General features: G+C 40.6%; 1 protein-coding gene across 8 annotated transcripts in view; it reads left to right on the top strand.

Annotated features, from left to right (window-relative positions):
• dscam (DS cell adhesion molecule) overlaps positions 1-16,916 on the top strand; it is a 445,521-nt gene that overhangs the window by 309,541 nt on the left and 119,064 nt on the right. For all 8 annotated transcript variants that reach the window (XR_010004224.1, XM_008107492.2, XM_008107491.2 and 5 more), the window contains 3 exons: positions 299-495; positions 7,218-7,314; positions 9,858-9,986. Coding sequence is in view for 7 of the 8 variants with exons in the window: in XM_008107492.2 (XP_008105699.1) it covers positions 299-495; positions 7,218-7,314; positions 9,858-9,986 (423 nt within the window). In the remaining variant the exon portion in view is untranslated. The remainder of the gene's footprint in view (positions 1-298; positions 496-7,217; positions 7,315-9,857; positions 9,987-16,916) is intronic.

The raw sequence follows: 16,916 nt of genomic DNA, 5'->3' as shown, positions 1-16,916 counted from the left end.
ATTAGCATTTCAAAACAGCAATTAATGTAATTCATTTTTAAAAGGTTTATTCGCATGCCTTGTAAATGTTTGTTTTCCTTGAAGGAAAAAACGGGTAGTGCTTTACTATACTATGTGATTCTGTTAACTTTTTTCAGTGGATATGTGTAAACACATAGAATGGATTTGATTTCAGTAAAGGAAATTGGTAGATGTATATATGGTTGTTTGGTGGGACCTCCTGTATGACATAATTTCATCCTCGCCATCTCATGTTTCTACTGAGTTATTAATTTGAATTACATTATTTTACTTTTAGTTCCTGCGATGATAACCTCCTATCCAAACACCACTTTGGCAACACAGGGTCAAAAGAAAGAGATGAGTTGCACAGCTCATGGAGAAAAACCCATCATAGTCCGCTGGGAGAAAGAAGACAGAATAATCAACCCCGAAATGTCTCGTTACCTTGTTTCCACGAAAGAAGTGGGTGATGAAGTTATCTCGACTCTACAGGTGATATGTGATACCTGGTATATATTTGTGAATCTTGAGCAATAGTTTAGTTTCAGTACAAAAGCTAAAATGCTTGGACTTTACCTTTCTGATGTATCCTTTGCTAACAAAGGTATATTTGTCTCACCTGACTTCAGAAGGTTGTATTCATTAGATCACCAGAAGATACTCCAGATATATTCTATCAAAGAAAAAAAACTTATATCTCTCTTTTTAAATGTGACACAGGGATTATGTAAACCAGAGTTGTGACTTTCCAGATGTTTTTTTTATTACATTTCTGATTTTTCAATTATTAGCTATGCTGGTTGAAACTGATGGACATTAGAATATACCAACATCTGGAGAGCTGCAGATTTGTACCTCTCTCTATATAAAAGGATACAAAAATTTTGGTCTAGGACAAAACAACAAAACTACACATCCCAGAAACACTAAACTTGGCAACACAACCCCTCATCCATGCCTCTACGTTCATACAATAAAAAGATAAGAAAAATAAAGTCCTAATTAGAGGGAGAGGAATAAACTCTGCCCACTTGGTCTCCTAGCAACCTACTCAGCCCAGGGGACAGGCACAGTTAGGCCTCAGGCCTCTTTCACACTGCCTATAAGATACAGATTATCTGACTTTAACTGGATTTTATGGCAGTGTAGACTCAAGGCCCTTCCACACAGCTATATTACCCATTTATAATCTTATCTGCTTTGAACTGGATTATCTTGACTCCACACTGCCAGATAATTCACTTCAGTGTGCATTTTATACAGCTGTGTAGTAGGGGCCTCATATAATCCAGTTCTAAGCAGATAATATAAGATTATAAATATACAGTAGAATCTCACTTATCCAACATAAACAGGCCGGCAGAATGTTGGATAAGTGAATATGTTGGATAATAAGAAGGGATTCAGGAAAAGCCGATTAAACATCAAATTAGGTAATGATTATACAAATTAAGCACCAAACATCATGTTATACAACAAATTTGACAGAAAAAGTAGTTCAATGCTCAGTAATGCTATGTTGTAATTACTGTATTTACAAATTTAACACCAAAATATCACAATGAATTTAAAACATTGACTACAAAAAATTGACTACTAAAAGGCAGACTGCATTGGAGAATCCAGAACACTGGATAAGCGAATGTTGGATAAGTGAGATTCTACTGTAATATGAAATAATTACTGTGGTAATCCAGTCCAACCCAATTCTGCCATGGAGGACACAATCCAAGCACGCCCAACAGATGGCCACCCAGCCTCTCAATAATAATAATAATAATAATAATAATAATAATAATAATAATAATAATAATAATAATAATATCATACAATCATAAGGTTAGGAGACACCCCTAAGGATCATCCAGTTCAACTTCCTTCTACCATGCAGGACAACACAAACCAAGCACGCCTGACAGATGGCCATCTAAGATCTGCACAGTAATAATACAAATCGAATCATAGAATCAGACAGTTAGGAGAGACCCCTAAAGGCCATCCAGTCCAACCCAACTCTGCCATTGGATGATACAATCCAAGCACTCCTAACAGATGGCCAGCCAGCCTCTCAATAATAAGAATAAGAATATCATACAATCCTAAGGTTAGCATATACCCCTAAGGATCATCCAGATCAACTTCCTTTTACCATGCAGGAGGACACAATCCAAGCACTCCTGACAGATGGCCATCCAGCCTCTACATGATGATGATGATGATGATGATGATGATGATGATGATAACAGAAGCATAGAATCCAAGAGTTTGGAGAGACCCCTAAGGGCCATCCAGCCCAACCCTTTCTACTATGCAGCAGGACACAATCCAAGCATTCACAACACATGGACAACGTATAAATACTATACAATACTACAGAGGGACATAGACCCCCTCTACCCTCACCACTTTCACAGTACACAAACAACCAAATGCATACTAAACATAAAGACAACCATACAAAAGACATTCAATGCCACCACTACCTCAACAAGTTTTCACCAACACCACCAGACAACGCCACAGCAACGTGTGGCCAGGCACAGCTAGTCTTTTATATAGGAACAGGACATGACATGGTCTAATAATAATGTCAAGAAATAAGTACATTACCAGTAGCGGGAGGACCTGCTGCTGTTGAAGCAAAAAGGGTGTGCAAAGTATATTCCGGGCATAATTAGAAAATAAAGATAAAATATCTGCCCTTAAAAACATCTGTGGTATGATCCCACTTGGCATATTGCATAGAGTTTTATTCACTATGTCTGAAAGATATTTTCACCAATGAAATTAGAAATGTATGAAATTATTCAAGGTATGATGAAAGTAAACAGGAAGCTTTTCTTCCTTTCCCATTCTTCTAGAACTTGAGCTTGAATCCACTGAAACCCAAATAACAGGAGATTTTAGTACAGATAAAAAGAAGTACTCCTCTATTCATCACATACTCTGTGGAATTCACTGCCAGTAGATGTAATTGTGGTTCAAAAGGGTGTAGGTTTTTAAGGGGGTTAAATAGATTCATGGAGAATAATGGAGCCATAGTTACATAACATCTCATGTATTAGAAACAGTATGTCCTTATATATCAGTTGTCAGGGAGTATGAGATGAAGGGTGTAGTTGTGCTCATGTTATGCTTGTAGGTTTTCCCTAGACTTGTACAATAGTTGGCTACTTTGGGCTATATATAGATAAGCCTTGGGTTTGATCAAAGTTGGCCCTTCTTATGTTCTTATTAGTTTGACTTCAATTGGCAGGTATTTCTATGCCAACTTTGATGGGTGGAACGTATAAGAGAACCGAAACACAAAAGATTCACACATTGACACTATTTTAACATAGCATTAGCAAACAGTAATTGGGTGGTGTTACAGAATGCTATCTCGAGTAAAAAGAGTTAATATATGTATTGTATTGAAAACTCTCCACGTTAATCATGTTTTTGTGCCTCACCTTAAATACTTTTAGCCAAAGTTAAGAGTTTCAAAATTCTAACCTTTTAAGTTTATTATTATGGCCTTTTCTGTAACTTGTAAAGCTCCACAATATCCTTTTTTTTTTAGATAGATTGATCAGACTTTACTTACCTAGGTGATCCCTCGTAGGCCAAGAATGATGGTCCTCCCATTCTGGTGTCCTGGGGGTATGTCCGTAGGTGGCTGAAGAGACCTATTCTTGATCCACATATTATCCCGCAGTGAGGACATCGATTTCCAGGTGGAAGGCGATCCTGGTCAGGGTTGGCTTGACGGGTCTTCCTCTTGGCACGTTTCTCCCTTAAGCCATCCATTTGTGTCTCTTCAAACTCCGCAGCACTGCTGGTCACCTCCAGTTGGTGCTCTCAAGGGCCAGGGCTTCCCAGTTCTCAGTGTCTATGCCACAGTTTTTAAGGTTGGGTTTAAGCCCATCTTTAAATCTCTTTTCCTGTCCAACTTTCTGTTTCCCATTCTTGAGTTGGAAGTAGAGTAACTGCTTTGGGAGACAGTGATTGTGCATTCGGACAACGTGGCCAGTTCAGCAGAGTTGATGGCGTAGGAGCATCTCTTCAATGCTGATGGTCTTTGCTTCTTCCAGCACGCTGACATTTGTCCACCTGTCTTCCCCAGAGATTTGTAGGATTTTTCTGATGCAACGTTGATGGAATTGCTCCAGAAGTTGAATGTGATGTCTGTAGACCGTCCATGTTTTGCAGGCTTAGAGCAGGGTTGGGAGGACAATGGCTTTATAAATGAGCACCTTGGTATCTCTACGGATGTCCCGATCATCAAACACTCTCTGCTTCATTCAGAAAAATGTTGCACTCACAGAGCTCAGGCGGTGTTGTATTTCAGTGCCAATGTTGACTTTTGATATCCAATGATTTTTTCGCAGGCTGTGATGGTGGAGGTCTTCAGTTTGTTCCAATGTTCCTCAACATTTTCGGGGTGTTCTGTGGGTAGATGATCCTTGAGTGTTGTTTGGAGAAGGACTCATTTGGAGAGCTCCTGAAGGACTTGGGTGTTCATTTTGCGCCTTATTTTCCTTCTTTGGAGTCTGCATTTGGGGGTGATCTTCATAGCCACTGTGGATTGACCTGTGGTCTGTCCAGCAGTCATCAGCACCTATCATGGCTCTTGTGAGAAGCACATTGCGGTGGTCTCTTGCACGTGTAATTACATAGTCGAAGAGATGCCAGTGCTTTGACCAGGGGTGCTTCCATGATGTCTTGAGCTTGTTTTTCTGGTGGAAGAGCATGTTGGTGATGACAAGGTTGTGTTCTTCGCATTTGGTGAGAAGCAGGATACCATTCAAGTTGCTATTTCCAACCCCGTCTTTTCCTATTGTCCCTGGCCACAGGTCAGAGTCTAGTCCGACTCTTGCATTAAAATTCCCCAGGAGGATGATTTTGTCCTCCTTAGGCATCTCTGATAGGATGGTGTCCAGCTGACAATAAAGTTTTTGCTTGATGTCTTTGTCAGCATCTAGTGTTGGTGCATAAGCACTTATGATGGTTGCCTGTTGGTTTCTGGCAAGGTTAATTCAGAGGGTTGAGAGTCGTTTGTTAATGCCAATGGGTGCTTCAGTCAGGTGCTTCATCAGGTCATTTCTGATAGCAAAGTCAACTCTGTTGATCAGAACTGTACACATGATTACCGATGGAGTCTTACCCTTGAGCTGAATAAGGGCAGTAAGACAAATACTGGAGATTTTAGTGTCAATTTCCTTTCTGATTGTGCTTGCTGGATGGATCAGAATTTTAGTGAGTCATCCATAACATCACCAGGATTCCTTTCTCGGTCAATTGCTGCCAACTGAGGTCGCATCATTATAAAATCATAGAATCATAGAATCATAGAGTTGGAAGAGACCTCATGGACCATCCAGTTCAACCCCCTGCCAAGAAGCAGAAAATTGCATTCAAAGCACCCCCAACAGATGGCCATCCAGCCTCTGTTTAAAAGCCTCCAGAGAATGAGCCTCCATCTCCCTCCGGGGCAGGGAGTTCCACTGCCAACAACTCTCACAGTGAGGAAGTTCTTCCTAATGTTCAGGTGGAATCTCCTTTCCTTTAGTTTAAAGCCATTGTGTCCTAATCTCCAGGGCAGCAGAAAACAAACTTGCTTCCCCTCACATATTTCTACATGTCTACCGTGTCTCCTCTCATGCTTCTTTTCTGCAGTCTAAACATGCCTAACTCTTTCAGCCTCTCCTTGTAGGGCTTGTTCTCCAGACACTTGATCATTTTAGTCACCCTCCTCTGGACACATTTCAGCTTGTCAACATCTCCCTTCAATGTGGTGCCCAGAATTGGACACAGTATTGCATTTCATTTTTTCTGCCTAAATGGAGTATCTTGCATTTATCCCTGTTGAACTTTATTTTGTTAGTTTCAGCCCATCTGTCTAATCTGTAAATATTATTTTGAATTCTGCTCCTGTCTTCTGGAGTATTAGCTATCCCTCCCAAATTGGTGTCATCTGCAAACTTGATTATCATGCCTTTATATAGACAAAGTTTCAGTTTTTGCCTTACTTTACGATTGCTTACAGTGATTTTCTTTTGCCTCATTTCAATGCCAATTCTCCCAGTTTGGAGAGATCCTTTTTGAGCATTTCACAATCAATTTTTGGTCTCAACCCCCTAAATAATTATTGTCATCAGCAATAATTATATTGTTACTTATATCTGATACCTGCCATTGTTGTAGATACCTTATAAAACGATGACTCCCATGATGCTATAGCATTGAGCCATGGTAGTTAAAGTGGTATCAAATTGCATTCATTCTACTGTGTAGATGCACCCAGATGTTTTAAGATATGGAATACAAGACACCCCCTAATGTACAGAGGAAAGCTGCCCCCATTATGCCCTTTTTTAATGTTCCTATAAAATTCATGTACAAAGATGATTATATCCCAATAGCCCTCTCCATTCCACCAGGTTTTTGTTATATCCATTACATCTATGCTTTGCCTTAACTCTCTTCCTTTATTCCACTTTGGTTCAAAGACTTCTGGCATTAGCAGACACATGGCTACATCATCAGACATTGGTGGCTCAAGAATTTCACACTTAGACCCTTAGACCTCTATAATTAGCTGTTCATGCTTCAGTACACATTTATGACCCGATTTCATTCAAAATAATTTCCCATTGAAATACATTTTTGGCTCAGGGAGATGATTTTTTTGAATCCTGAACTCATTGCTTCCAAGCTACTGGAAGCTTTAAGTGATGCTCCAGATGTTGTTGGTCTGCAAGACCTGCATTCCAAGACCAGCATAGTTAATGGTGAGGAATGCTGGGATTTGCAATCCAGCAACATATGAAGGGCCACTTCATTCCCACTCCTGTGTGTTGTCAACATTTTGCAATATTCTTCTTGATGTATGAAAAAACTAAACGAAAATAAATTGGTGATCAGGATTTAGAAAGTAAAACATTGTTAAAGAGGAAATCAAGTATTCTGGCATTATAGAAAGAAAAATCAATAAGCCGCCTTGCATAAATTATATCTTCCCCTTCAAAACTTTCATCAATCCTAGTCCAATACTCTTCTCTAGCCCTGCTGATTTGGATTCATGTATTTTCAGCTTTGCTGTGTGTTCATTATGAGTTGCAAAATGATATCTCTGTGTTAGATCACATTTTAAAATTCATTCTGTTTGAAACTAGATGTTTACCTCCATGTTTCCTATTGAATATATTTTCTTTTTTCAATCTGCAATGTAGATTTTGCCAACTGTAAGAGAAGACTCTGGTTTCTTCTCCTGCCATGCCATAAATTCATATGGAGAGGACCGTGGAATAATTCAGCTCACTGTGCAAGGTAGGAAGAGGACAACACAAGGAAAAATGGCTATTGTGGTACAGTTAGTGTATGTCATGCTCCAAAATCTGTTGTGGGGTTCCTAATCCCTAAATAAACATGTCAGAAATTAACTGTCAGAAATTAGAGCTTTTTCAGAGTTTTGAACTCTAGTTATTGCAGAATCTAATAAAACATAAATAGCTGTGTAGCCTGGAATACCAGCATGCAAAGGCAACTTCTAATGCCTTACAGATTAACAGAGAACATTTTGTTGGTAGCATAAGCTTTCTTAGACTTAGGTTGCATCTTCACTATAGAATTAATGCACTTTGACACCATTTCATCTGCCATGACTCAATGCTGTGAAATCATGGGAGTTGTAGTTGGCAGCAGCACTCTTTGACAGAGAAGGCTAAATACTTTGTAAAACTGAAATCTATATAATTTCATAGAATTGTCTCATTGCAGTTAAAGTGTTGGTAAACTGCATTAATACCACAGTGTCTTCATAGTCTTTTTAGATGATGGCTGTGTTTACATTTACCTGAATAATCAGGTTGAAAGCATTCCAGAACCACTCTGATGAAGTCTAGGTATGTCCTTGGAGGCCTTTGGTCATTCACATGGCCTACCACTGCATCCCCAGCCACAAGCAGCTCTCTAATAGGGGCTTGGGGAAATATTACATTTCTGACCATAGGGCTGGGCACCCAAGTGTGACTTTACCAGAAGCAACACTGGCCACAAACCTCTGCCAGGGAGCTGTTCATTGCTGATGATGCAGCAGTAGATGGAAAGTGTAGCTATGGACACCTCCAAAACTCCAAGAAGTAAACTCCTGCATCTTTTTGACTCACATAAATGACTAGGTGCAGCACTTCTGTAGTGAATTCAGCTGTATATCATCTAGAATCCCCACTGCAGTCGAGTAGTGAGCCCACTTTACTTTTGTTTGTAGGCACAGTCTAAGTCTAAGTGATGTCACATTTAGTCAATATGCCATCCCTTATAAATGCAATGTTTGCTCACCACTGCAGTAATCATACCAGACAAGCATCATGCAACATGCTCAGTACATAGGTTCAGAGCCATATCAATGTGATTCTAAGCAAGTGCTTTCCCATAACTTCTGCATGACTCCTCCCATGATTGGATTAGACCAGCTTTTCATCTTAATGACTAAGAATGCAGTTTGGAATACTTAGGGAGAAACAGTGTTCATATCAGTACATGTGAGACTGCAATTCTGTGTACAATTGCTTGGAAGTAAGTACCACTGAGTAAACATGTATGCTGTGCTGTTAACATTAGCCCAGTAGCCTTAGGTTTGTAGCAGCTTAAACAAAGTGAAATAATCCAAAATCATTTGATTTTATTTTCTTGCTGCAAACAAATCAGTGCACCTGTAATATATTTAGAAATGAAATATTTCAAATTCTCCTGGCTACCACTGCAGTATGTATTGTTTGCATTTTGAATTTCAGCAGCCAATTTGTCCTCAGGCCAGGAGCTCCTTACCATATTTCTGTGGTGGAGAGAAGAGCCACAGTCAGGCAAGGGATCAGCAGGTTCTGCAGAAGCTGAGGTGATGCCCTGTCAAATGCTGAGCCCAGGCAGAAATCAACCACCGGGCTGTGCTGGCTCTGCACAGCACACACTTGCTCACATGCTTGTATGCCTTGGAGCGTACATATAAGATGCCAGCTCCACTCAGGACTCACAAACAACCTTTCTCCCACCCCCATCCCCAGTTTTCTTTAGCTGCAGGTTTTCGCTAGCTCCTAGTTATCATAAAGATGCATCCAAGAAGTCAATGAACTGGGCAGATTTCCAATAGAACAGTAAAGGTTGTAACAATAGCTGTTGTCACAGAAGCATGGAGCTATACTAGTATATACCGTGTGTGCACAGTCATAGTATTTTATTCTGGTTAGTCATTAAATTTGAATAACTACTAATTAAAGACTACTACTGATTCTACATTCAGTGCCCTATACTAGATACAACTCAGAATCTCTTCTCTTTTACATTTTCTCTCTCTAGCCCTACAAACACACATTTTTATCATATTAAACACAAAGGTCACACATGTATAAAATGGTGTGGATTATTTTTTGAGACATTAGGAACATTAATTGCATTGCAGAAATTTTTTATTCAAACATACATTTTTGAGGACTTGAACCTCCACCATTTTCACAAAGAATGGAAGGCAGGGAGCAAGAGATAGTGAAAGAAATTCAGTTTTAATAGCATTATCTTCTAGATTCACTTATATTTACAAAATACAATAGATTTCCCCCCTAATCTGAATATTACTGGCTCTATCTACTCTGAGAAAAGCAAATATTTTGAAATAATAACACAGAGCACTGCTACAATTGGGGGAAAGGGGTCTAAAATAACATTATGTTTTGATGAAATGCCTTTTATCTTGTCTAGAATGGGGGCAAGGGAGGTGAGTGAGTGTAATATTCAGACAGTAAAAGATCAGTGTTCTCGTTGCTGGCATCTTACTTCTGTCTTCTCTGAATTAATGCAATGTTTTGGTGTTTGTCCAGAACCTCCAGATCCTCCAGAAATAGAAATCCGAGAGGTGAGAGCACGCAGCATTGCCCTCAGGTGGACCATGGGATTTGATGGAAACAGTCCAATCACAGGCTATGATATAGAATGCAAGAACAAGTCTGGTAAGATAGTGCTGGGATACCTGCCTTAAAGCTTTGAATTCTTACTTTGTTTTCTGTCATCAACTAATATAAATACATAGGCATTCGATGGTTTTATCGTTTCAGTTTTATGTATTGTCTATTGCTGTATTTTATTAGCCGCCCTGAGTCCCTATATTATTATAGGTCTTTAAAAGTTTCTTTTCTGTTTCTAAATTTACTTGTCTGAGGACTTGATTGCATAAGGCAGGCAAACTGGCACTGCAGCTAATGATGGTTCCTAATGCATGACACAGTGTGCATCCCGCTACTGGTCTGCCTCCTCTATGTGATTCTCCCATTCCTAGCTATTAATGGATACACCCCATCAATAACTCCCAATCCCTCAATGGTCCTGCCATCTACCTTGATGTGATAAGTCCCTTCCACTTCTGTGCCAGCTGTAAAACGGCATCAGGGGATGGGCTTCTCTTCCTCTCTCTTGTTTCCCCTTTCACTATTCAAAAGCTGACTGTTTCCCCTTTATTTTGTATTAATATTTGCCCCTTTTTACTTGTGAATTCTAGAGGCGTGTTAAAAATAAAAATTACATATTAAAAGAACAGCAGCAGTGTGGGAACATGGGGTTACAAAGGTGTGCAGAAGTATGATAGTGGGACTCTAGATTGGTAAAATATGTGCAATTCTGCTAATGAAAAGAAGTGCAATATTAAAGTTGCTATTCTCTTCTCTTCAGCAATAGAATGTGCAATAGAAAATATTTACTTACTAAATTGTAAATGTTACACTTGAACCCTTGATGGCACAGCGGATTAAACTGCTGAGCTGTTGAACTTATTTATTATTTATTTATTACAATATTTATATCCCGCCCTTCTCACCCAACAGGGGACTCAGGGCGGCTTACAATAAAACGCATATATAAAAATTGTACAATACACTATAAATCAGTTAAAAATTAACTTACATCAGACATTCATAAAATGCATTATAAAATACAGATAGGCGTGTTCAAGTTTAAAAGACTGGGTCTGTCAATTGAGTTCCAGCGTGTTTAAAAGACTGGGTCTGTCAATTGAGTACATAATAGTAATTAATGTTGCTAATTGTTATTCAAAAGCCTGGTCCCACAACCTACGGAAGGATAGGAGGGAGGGAGCCTGCCTGACTTCACTGGGGAGGGCGTTCCATAGGCAGGGACCCACCACTGAAAAGGCCCTGTCTCTTGTCCCCGCCAGCTGCACCTCTGAGGCTGACGGGACCACGAGCAGGGCCTCATCTGATGATTTTAAGCTTCGAGGTGGGTCGTAGCGGGAGACAGGTTCGGACAGATAAGCTGGGCCGGAACTGCTTAGAGCTTTATAGGCCAAAGCCAGCACCTTGAATTGTGCTCAGTAGCTAATCGGCAGCCAGTGGAGCTGGCATAACAGAGGAGTGGTACGCTCCCTGTACGCCGCTCCAGTTATTAACCTGGCAGCCTCCCATTGGACTAATTGGAGCTTCCAAACAGTCTTTAAAGGCAGCCCCACGTAGAGTGTGTTGCAGTAGTCTAAACGGGATGTAACAAGAGCGTGGACCACCGTGGCCAAGTCTGGCTTCCCAAGGTATGGTCACAGATGGCGCACAAGTTTTAACTGTGCGAAGGTTCCCCTAGCCACTGCTGAGACCTGGGGCTCCAGGCTCAACAATGAGTTTAGGATCACCCCCAGACTGCGAACCTGCGCCTTCAAGGGGAGTGTGACCCCATCCAGCACAGGCTGTAACCCTATACCCTGTTTGGCCTTCCGACTGACCAGGAGGACCTCTGTCTTGTCTGGATTCAGTTTCAATTTGTTGGCCCTCATCCAGTCCGACACAGCGGCCAAGCACCAGTTCAGGACCTGAACAGCCTCCTTAGTGACAGGTGGGAAGGAGTGACAGAGCTGGACATCATCTGCTACAGATGACACCGGACCCTGTAACTCCTGATGATCTCTCCCAGCGGCTTCATATAGATGTTAAACAACATGGGAGACAACACAGAGCTCTGCAGGACCCCACAAGTCAATGGTTGTGGGGCCAAGCAGGCGTCCCCCAATGACACTATCTGGGACCGACCCTCCAGGAATGAGTGGAGCTACTGCAGAGCAGTACCTCCAAGTCCCATTCCCGCGAGGCGTCCCAGAAGGATACCGTGATCGACGGTATCGAAGGCCGCTGAGAGCTCCAGCAGAACCAGCAGGGACACACTCCCCCTGTCCAGTTCCCGGCGAAGATCATCGACTAAGGCGACCAAGGCTGTCTCGGTACCATGCCCTGGCCTGAAGCCAGACTGTGCCGGATCCAGAAAATCAGTGTCAACCAAGAATCCCTGGAGCTGCGAGGCAACCACATGTTCCAAGACCTTGCCCAAATAGGGGAGATTGGAGATAGGCCAAAAGTTTCCAAATTGAGTGGGATCCAGTGATGGCTTTTTCAACAGCGGCTTGATCACAGCCATTTTTAGGCTCACTGGAAACTTACCCTCCCGGAGGGAAGTATTCACCACCACCTTCACCCACTCGGCCAAACCCCCTCTGGCTTCTCTCACTAGCCAGGATGCATGTGGTCGGTCTTGCCTCTTGAAGGATCTTGTCCACATCCTCGAGCTAACTGAAAGACTGACAGTTCAAATCTGGGGAGCAGAGTGAGCTCCCACTGTTAGCACCAGCTTCTGCCAACCTAGTAGTTCAAAAACATGCAGATGTAAGTAGATCAATAGATATTGCTCTGGGTGGAAGGTACCAGCACTCCATCCAATCATGCCAGCCACATGACCTTGGAGGTGTTTACGGACAATGCCGGCTCTTCGGCTTAGAAATGGAGATGAGCACCAACCCCCAGAGTCGGACTCTGTCAGGGAAAAACTTTCAGCTTTATTACAGGCTAAATCTACTCTGGGAAAAGTTCAAGATTGGGAAAGGAGTATGACAGGGCTGTATAATCTTACCCTACCCATTCAACTTGTATGCAGAACACATTATGAAACATGCAGGGCTTGATGAATCCAAGGCTGGAGTTAAAATTGCTGGAAGAAACACAAACAACCTTAGATATGCGGATGATACTACTCTGATGACTGAAAGCAAGGAGGAGTTGAGGAGCCTTATAACCAAAGTAAAAGAAGAAAGTGCTAAAGCTGGGATGCAGTTAAATATCAAGAAAACCAAGATTATGGCAACCAGACTGATTGATAACTGGCAAATAGAGGGAGAAAACATGGAGGCAGTGACAGACTTTGTATTTCTAGGTGCAAAGATTACTGCAGATGCAGACTGCAGCCAGGAAATCAGAAGACGTTTACTTCTTGGGAGGAGGGCAATGGCCAACCTTGATAAAATAGTGAAGAGTAGAGACATCACACTGGCAACGAAGGTCCACATAGTTACAGCAATAGTATTCCCCGTAGTAACCTATGGATGTGAAAGCTGGACCATACGGAAGGCTGAACTGTGGTGTTGGAGGAAAATTTTGCAAGTGCCTTGGACCGCAAGAAGATCTCACCAGTCCATACTCCAGGAAATATTGCCCGACTGCTCACTGGAGGGAAGGATATTAGAGGCAAAGATGAAGTACTTTGGCCGCATCATGAGATGACAGGAAAGCTTGGAGAGGCAATGATGCTGGGGAAAATGGAAGGAAGAAGGAAGGGCAAGATGGATGGATGGTATCTTTGAAGTGACTGGCTTGACCTTGAAGGAGCTGGGGGTGGCAATGGCTGACAGAGAGCTCTGGCATGGGCTGGTCCATGAGATCACAAAGAGTTGGAAGCAACTGAATGAATAAACAACAACAATTGTTACTTAGAAAACATATGTGAAGTTTTGGATTAAAAATCCATAATGATAAATGCTTACTACTACTGCTGCTGCTGCTGCTGCTACTACTACTACTACTACTACTACTACTACTACTAATATTACCACCAGTAGAATAATGATGGAAATAGAAGCATTCTGAATAAAAATAGGAATAGTAGCACTGTTAACATCATATAGAATTTAATTTCAAAAATATGGTTTGAAATAGGGCCACCAGGTGGCATTGCATACAAAGTAAATATGGAATTGTCACTTAAAGTTATAGGGCTAGGCTGGTGAAGTATACTTGTGGAGGGCTTCCCAAGACAGAAGTATGAAACTGAAAAGGAAGGGGAGAAATTGCTATGTTTATTCATGTTGCATACATTTTTCCAGTCTGTTCTTAGTGAATGACTCAGGTTTATGACAGCAAAGTAGTAAATACAGCAAGCTTCCAAATTGCATATGAATAAGGTTTGAGATGCAAGTAAGTAAAATGAGTGAGTGAAAATGGATAGAACAGGTTTCTCAGACCTGTTTGAAATCTTATTCAAGATTTACAAAAAGACAAAGCAAATGACATGTTTACAATATAGCATCATCTTAATAAACTATCCAACTTGTACTGCAGGTACTATTTAATAAGACCAAATACCCTGCATTGTCTTTATATGCTAGTTTTTTTAAGAAAGCAAACTGTTTTTGACATAATGCAATGTATTACAAAAAATAATCTCTCCTTTGAAATCTTAAATGATAAAAGTCTTACAAAAGGTTATAGCATAAGCTTTTCTTAATATTTAAATATGGGGGCATGCAAGGGCTCTTTTGTTTCCTGATTATATTGATTACCTATCATTCATTTTTTTCAAAGCTGACAGCAGTAAAATTATTGAATGATTTTGAGTCATATATATTTTGCTTCATATAGCTATTTTTTTCAATTTTTAAACTTCAAATTATGATTAGTGGCCCTCCCCAAGTGAAATTATTGCAACTTGCTTTGTGCTGAGGTCTTTGTCAAAGCTGAGGCTCATGTTTCACTGAAAGTAATCATACAGGATCGCCAAATTTTCCGAATTCCAAATCCTCGAATGGAATTCTGCACACCCCTAGAATGAACTTATACATGACATGGATCCAAAACAGATGGATGCTTTATTATTATGTAATTTTCACTTGGTTTGCTGGAACAGATATTCAGTGATTATCTTTAAAACCAGAGATGAAGATTATGTACTCTCAAAACTGCAACCCCCATTAGCCCTAGCCAGCATTGCCAATGAAGACAGATGATTCAGTTTATTTTTGTCATAAACAACATCTAGCAACAATTTGGAGGACCGCATTCCTGGTCCTTGAGTCAGCAGTGACCAAAGAGATATTTGCTTTGAAAGAAACATATGTCAATTTATTATTACACTGAAACAATGTGGACACATCTGGATCATGGACAGGAGGGGTATGCAACCTGGTACTCACCTGATATTTTCTACTAAAACTCTCATTTGTTTCAGCCTAGGCAGAAGTCAGAGGTGATTGAATTTGTAGCCCAAAACCTCTGGGGAAAGCCATGTTGCCAGAACAGTAATGCATTTGTAGACTATTAGCAGCTGAAGCTGTAAAGTCTGAACCATAGATTTTCATTTCGAATTCTATTTTGTCTGGAATTCAGCAAGACAATTTTTAAAGGAGGGATTTCTACACTTCTGAAGCAACCATTTGATTAGTTGCTTCAGAACATTTTAGTCAAACCTGGCAAATACTGTAGTCAAGAGGTTTCATTTTTCTTCCTAGCAAATGTGCAAAAATTAGCTTCCTTGGGCTTCTTCCACTCTTTCCAAAGTTTATCCTATTTTAATCCCATTTTGAAGCAGTTAATTTTTGTTTTACATTTTATAGCAGTTAACATCTAAATCACATTTCCATCATAGAGTGAATCTTCCAGAGGCATAATTTAATACTGGAAAGTATGGAATAAATTTAATCCCAACTTAATTACTTTACATAGCAGCACTTTTCAGAGCTAATTTGTATTTAAAGCTTTCCCATGCTAATTCCCAGATCATCCGTCCCTCATGCAAGTGAGCTAAAAACATGAGATACCTTTCTGTTTTTTCCCCGATTTTCTTGAATGGATTAGTCCCAAGTATTTCACAGTCCACACTGGCTTTTAAGGGCTGATTAGGATGTTAATTAGTTCTGCATTTTCAAGCACATTTACTCATTGGCGGCCATTACAACATGTGACCATGTTAACTGTGTTAACACTCTTCAGCTCCCATTTCCTGTCTTTAATCGTGTAGTTCATTCTACTTAAAGCTTAGAGAAATGTCTATAGCTCTGCTCATATAGCATATCAATGCCAGATTGGAAGCTACCCAATGACCACATTTAATAACACACATATACCTTTCTGAACAAGAGAATAGTTGCCTTATCTTGGATATTGTCAGACCCCTGGCAGCTGGGCACCAAGAACCATACACGGAGGCCAATCTCTATCTAATATCTTTATTAAGGAAATATATAAAAGCAATAAAAACAAGTGAAGAATATAGTCCAGAAGCAGACCTTTCAAATGAGGTCAAATATAGTCCAAAAATGTATTGTCCAATAAATGATATTAGAGTTCAAAGTTCTTTATCCAATACCAAAACACACACTATTGCCAAGCAATAGCGTGGGGAAATGTCAGAGTCTTAAGAGTCCGAGGTAGCTTGACAACAAGGCTGGAACAAGGCTGGATATAACTTGGTTCTTTAACAAGGTCCGTGACTAGGTACAAGGTAACCAGTGAATCCTGGAACAAGGTCCGTGGTTAAAAGCAAAGCGATGCAAAATCTTGAATACTTGATCCAGGAGGCAAGGAACTGGGGTTACAAAGTCCACACGCGATCTCACTCCTGAAGCTGATCTGTTGACTCCGCAAAGAATCTCCCGCGCCAAACACCTATATTGGGTCTCGTTTTCCCGCCAACAATCTCTTTCCCTAGAGAACGAGAAGCGAAACCCAACTCTGTCCAGATGCAAGACTCCTTAGAATTTCCCAAGGGAAGCAGGCCTAATCAGCCTGTTGTTTGGCAGTGATCCGTAAACTCCTGCGATTTGCTTCTCTGACTCCTCTGTCTCT

This window comes from Anolis carolinensis, chromosome 3 (genome assembly GCF_035594765.1).
Source record: "Anolis carolinensis isolate JA03-04 chromosome 3, rAnoCar3.1.pri, whole genome shotgun sequence".
Lineage (NCBI taxonomy): Eukaryota > Metazoa > Chordata > Lepidosauria > Squamata > Dactyloidae > Anolis > Anolis carolinensis.
This window is presented reverse-complemented; position numbering and strand designations above follow the sequence as displayed.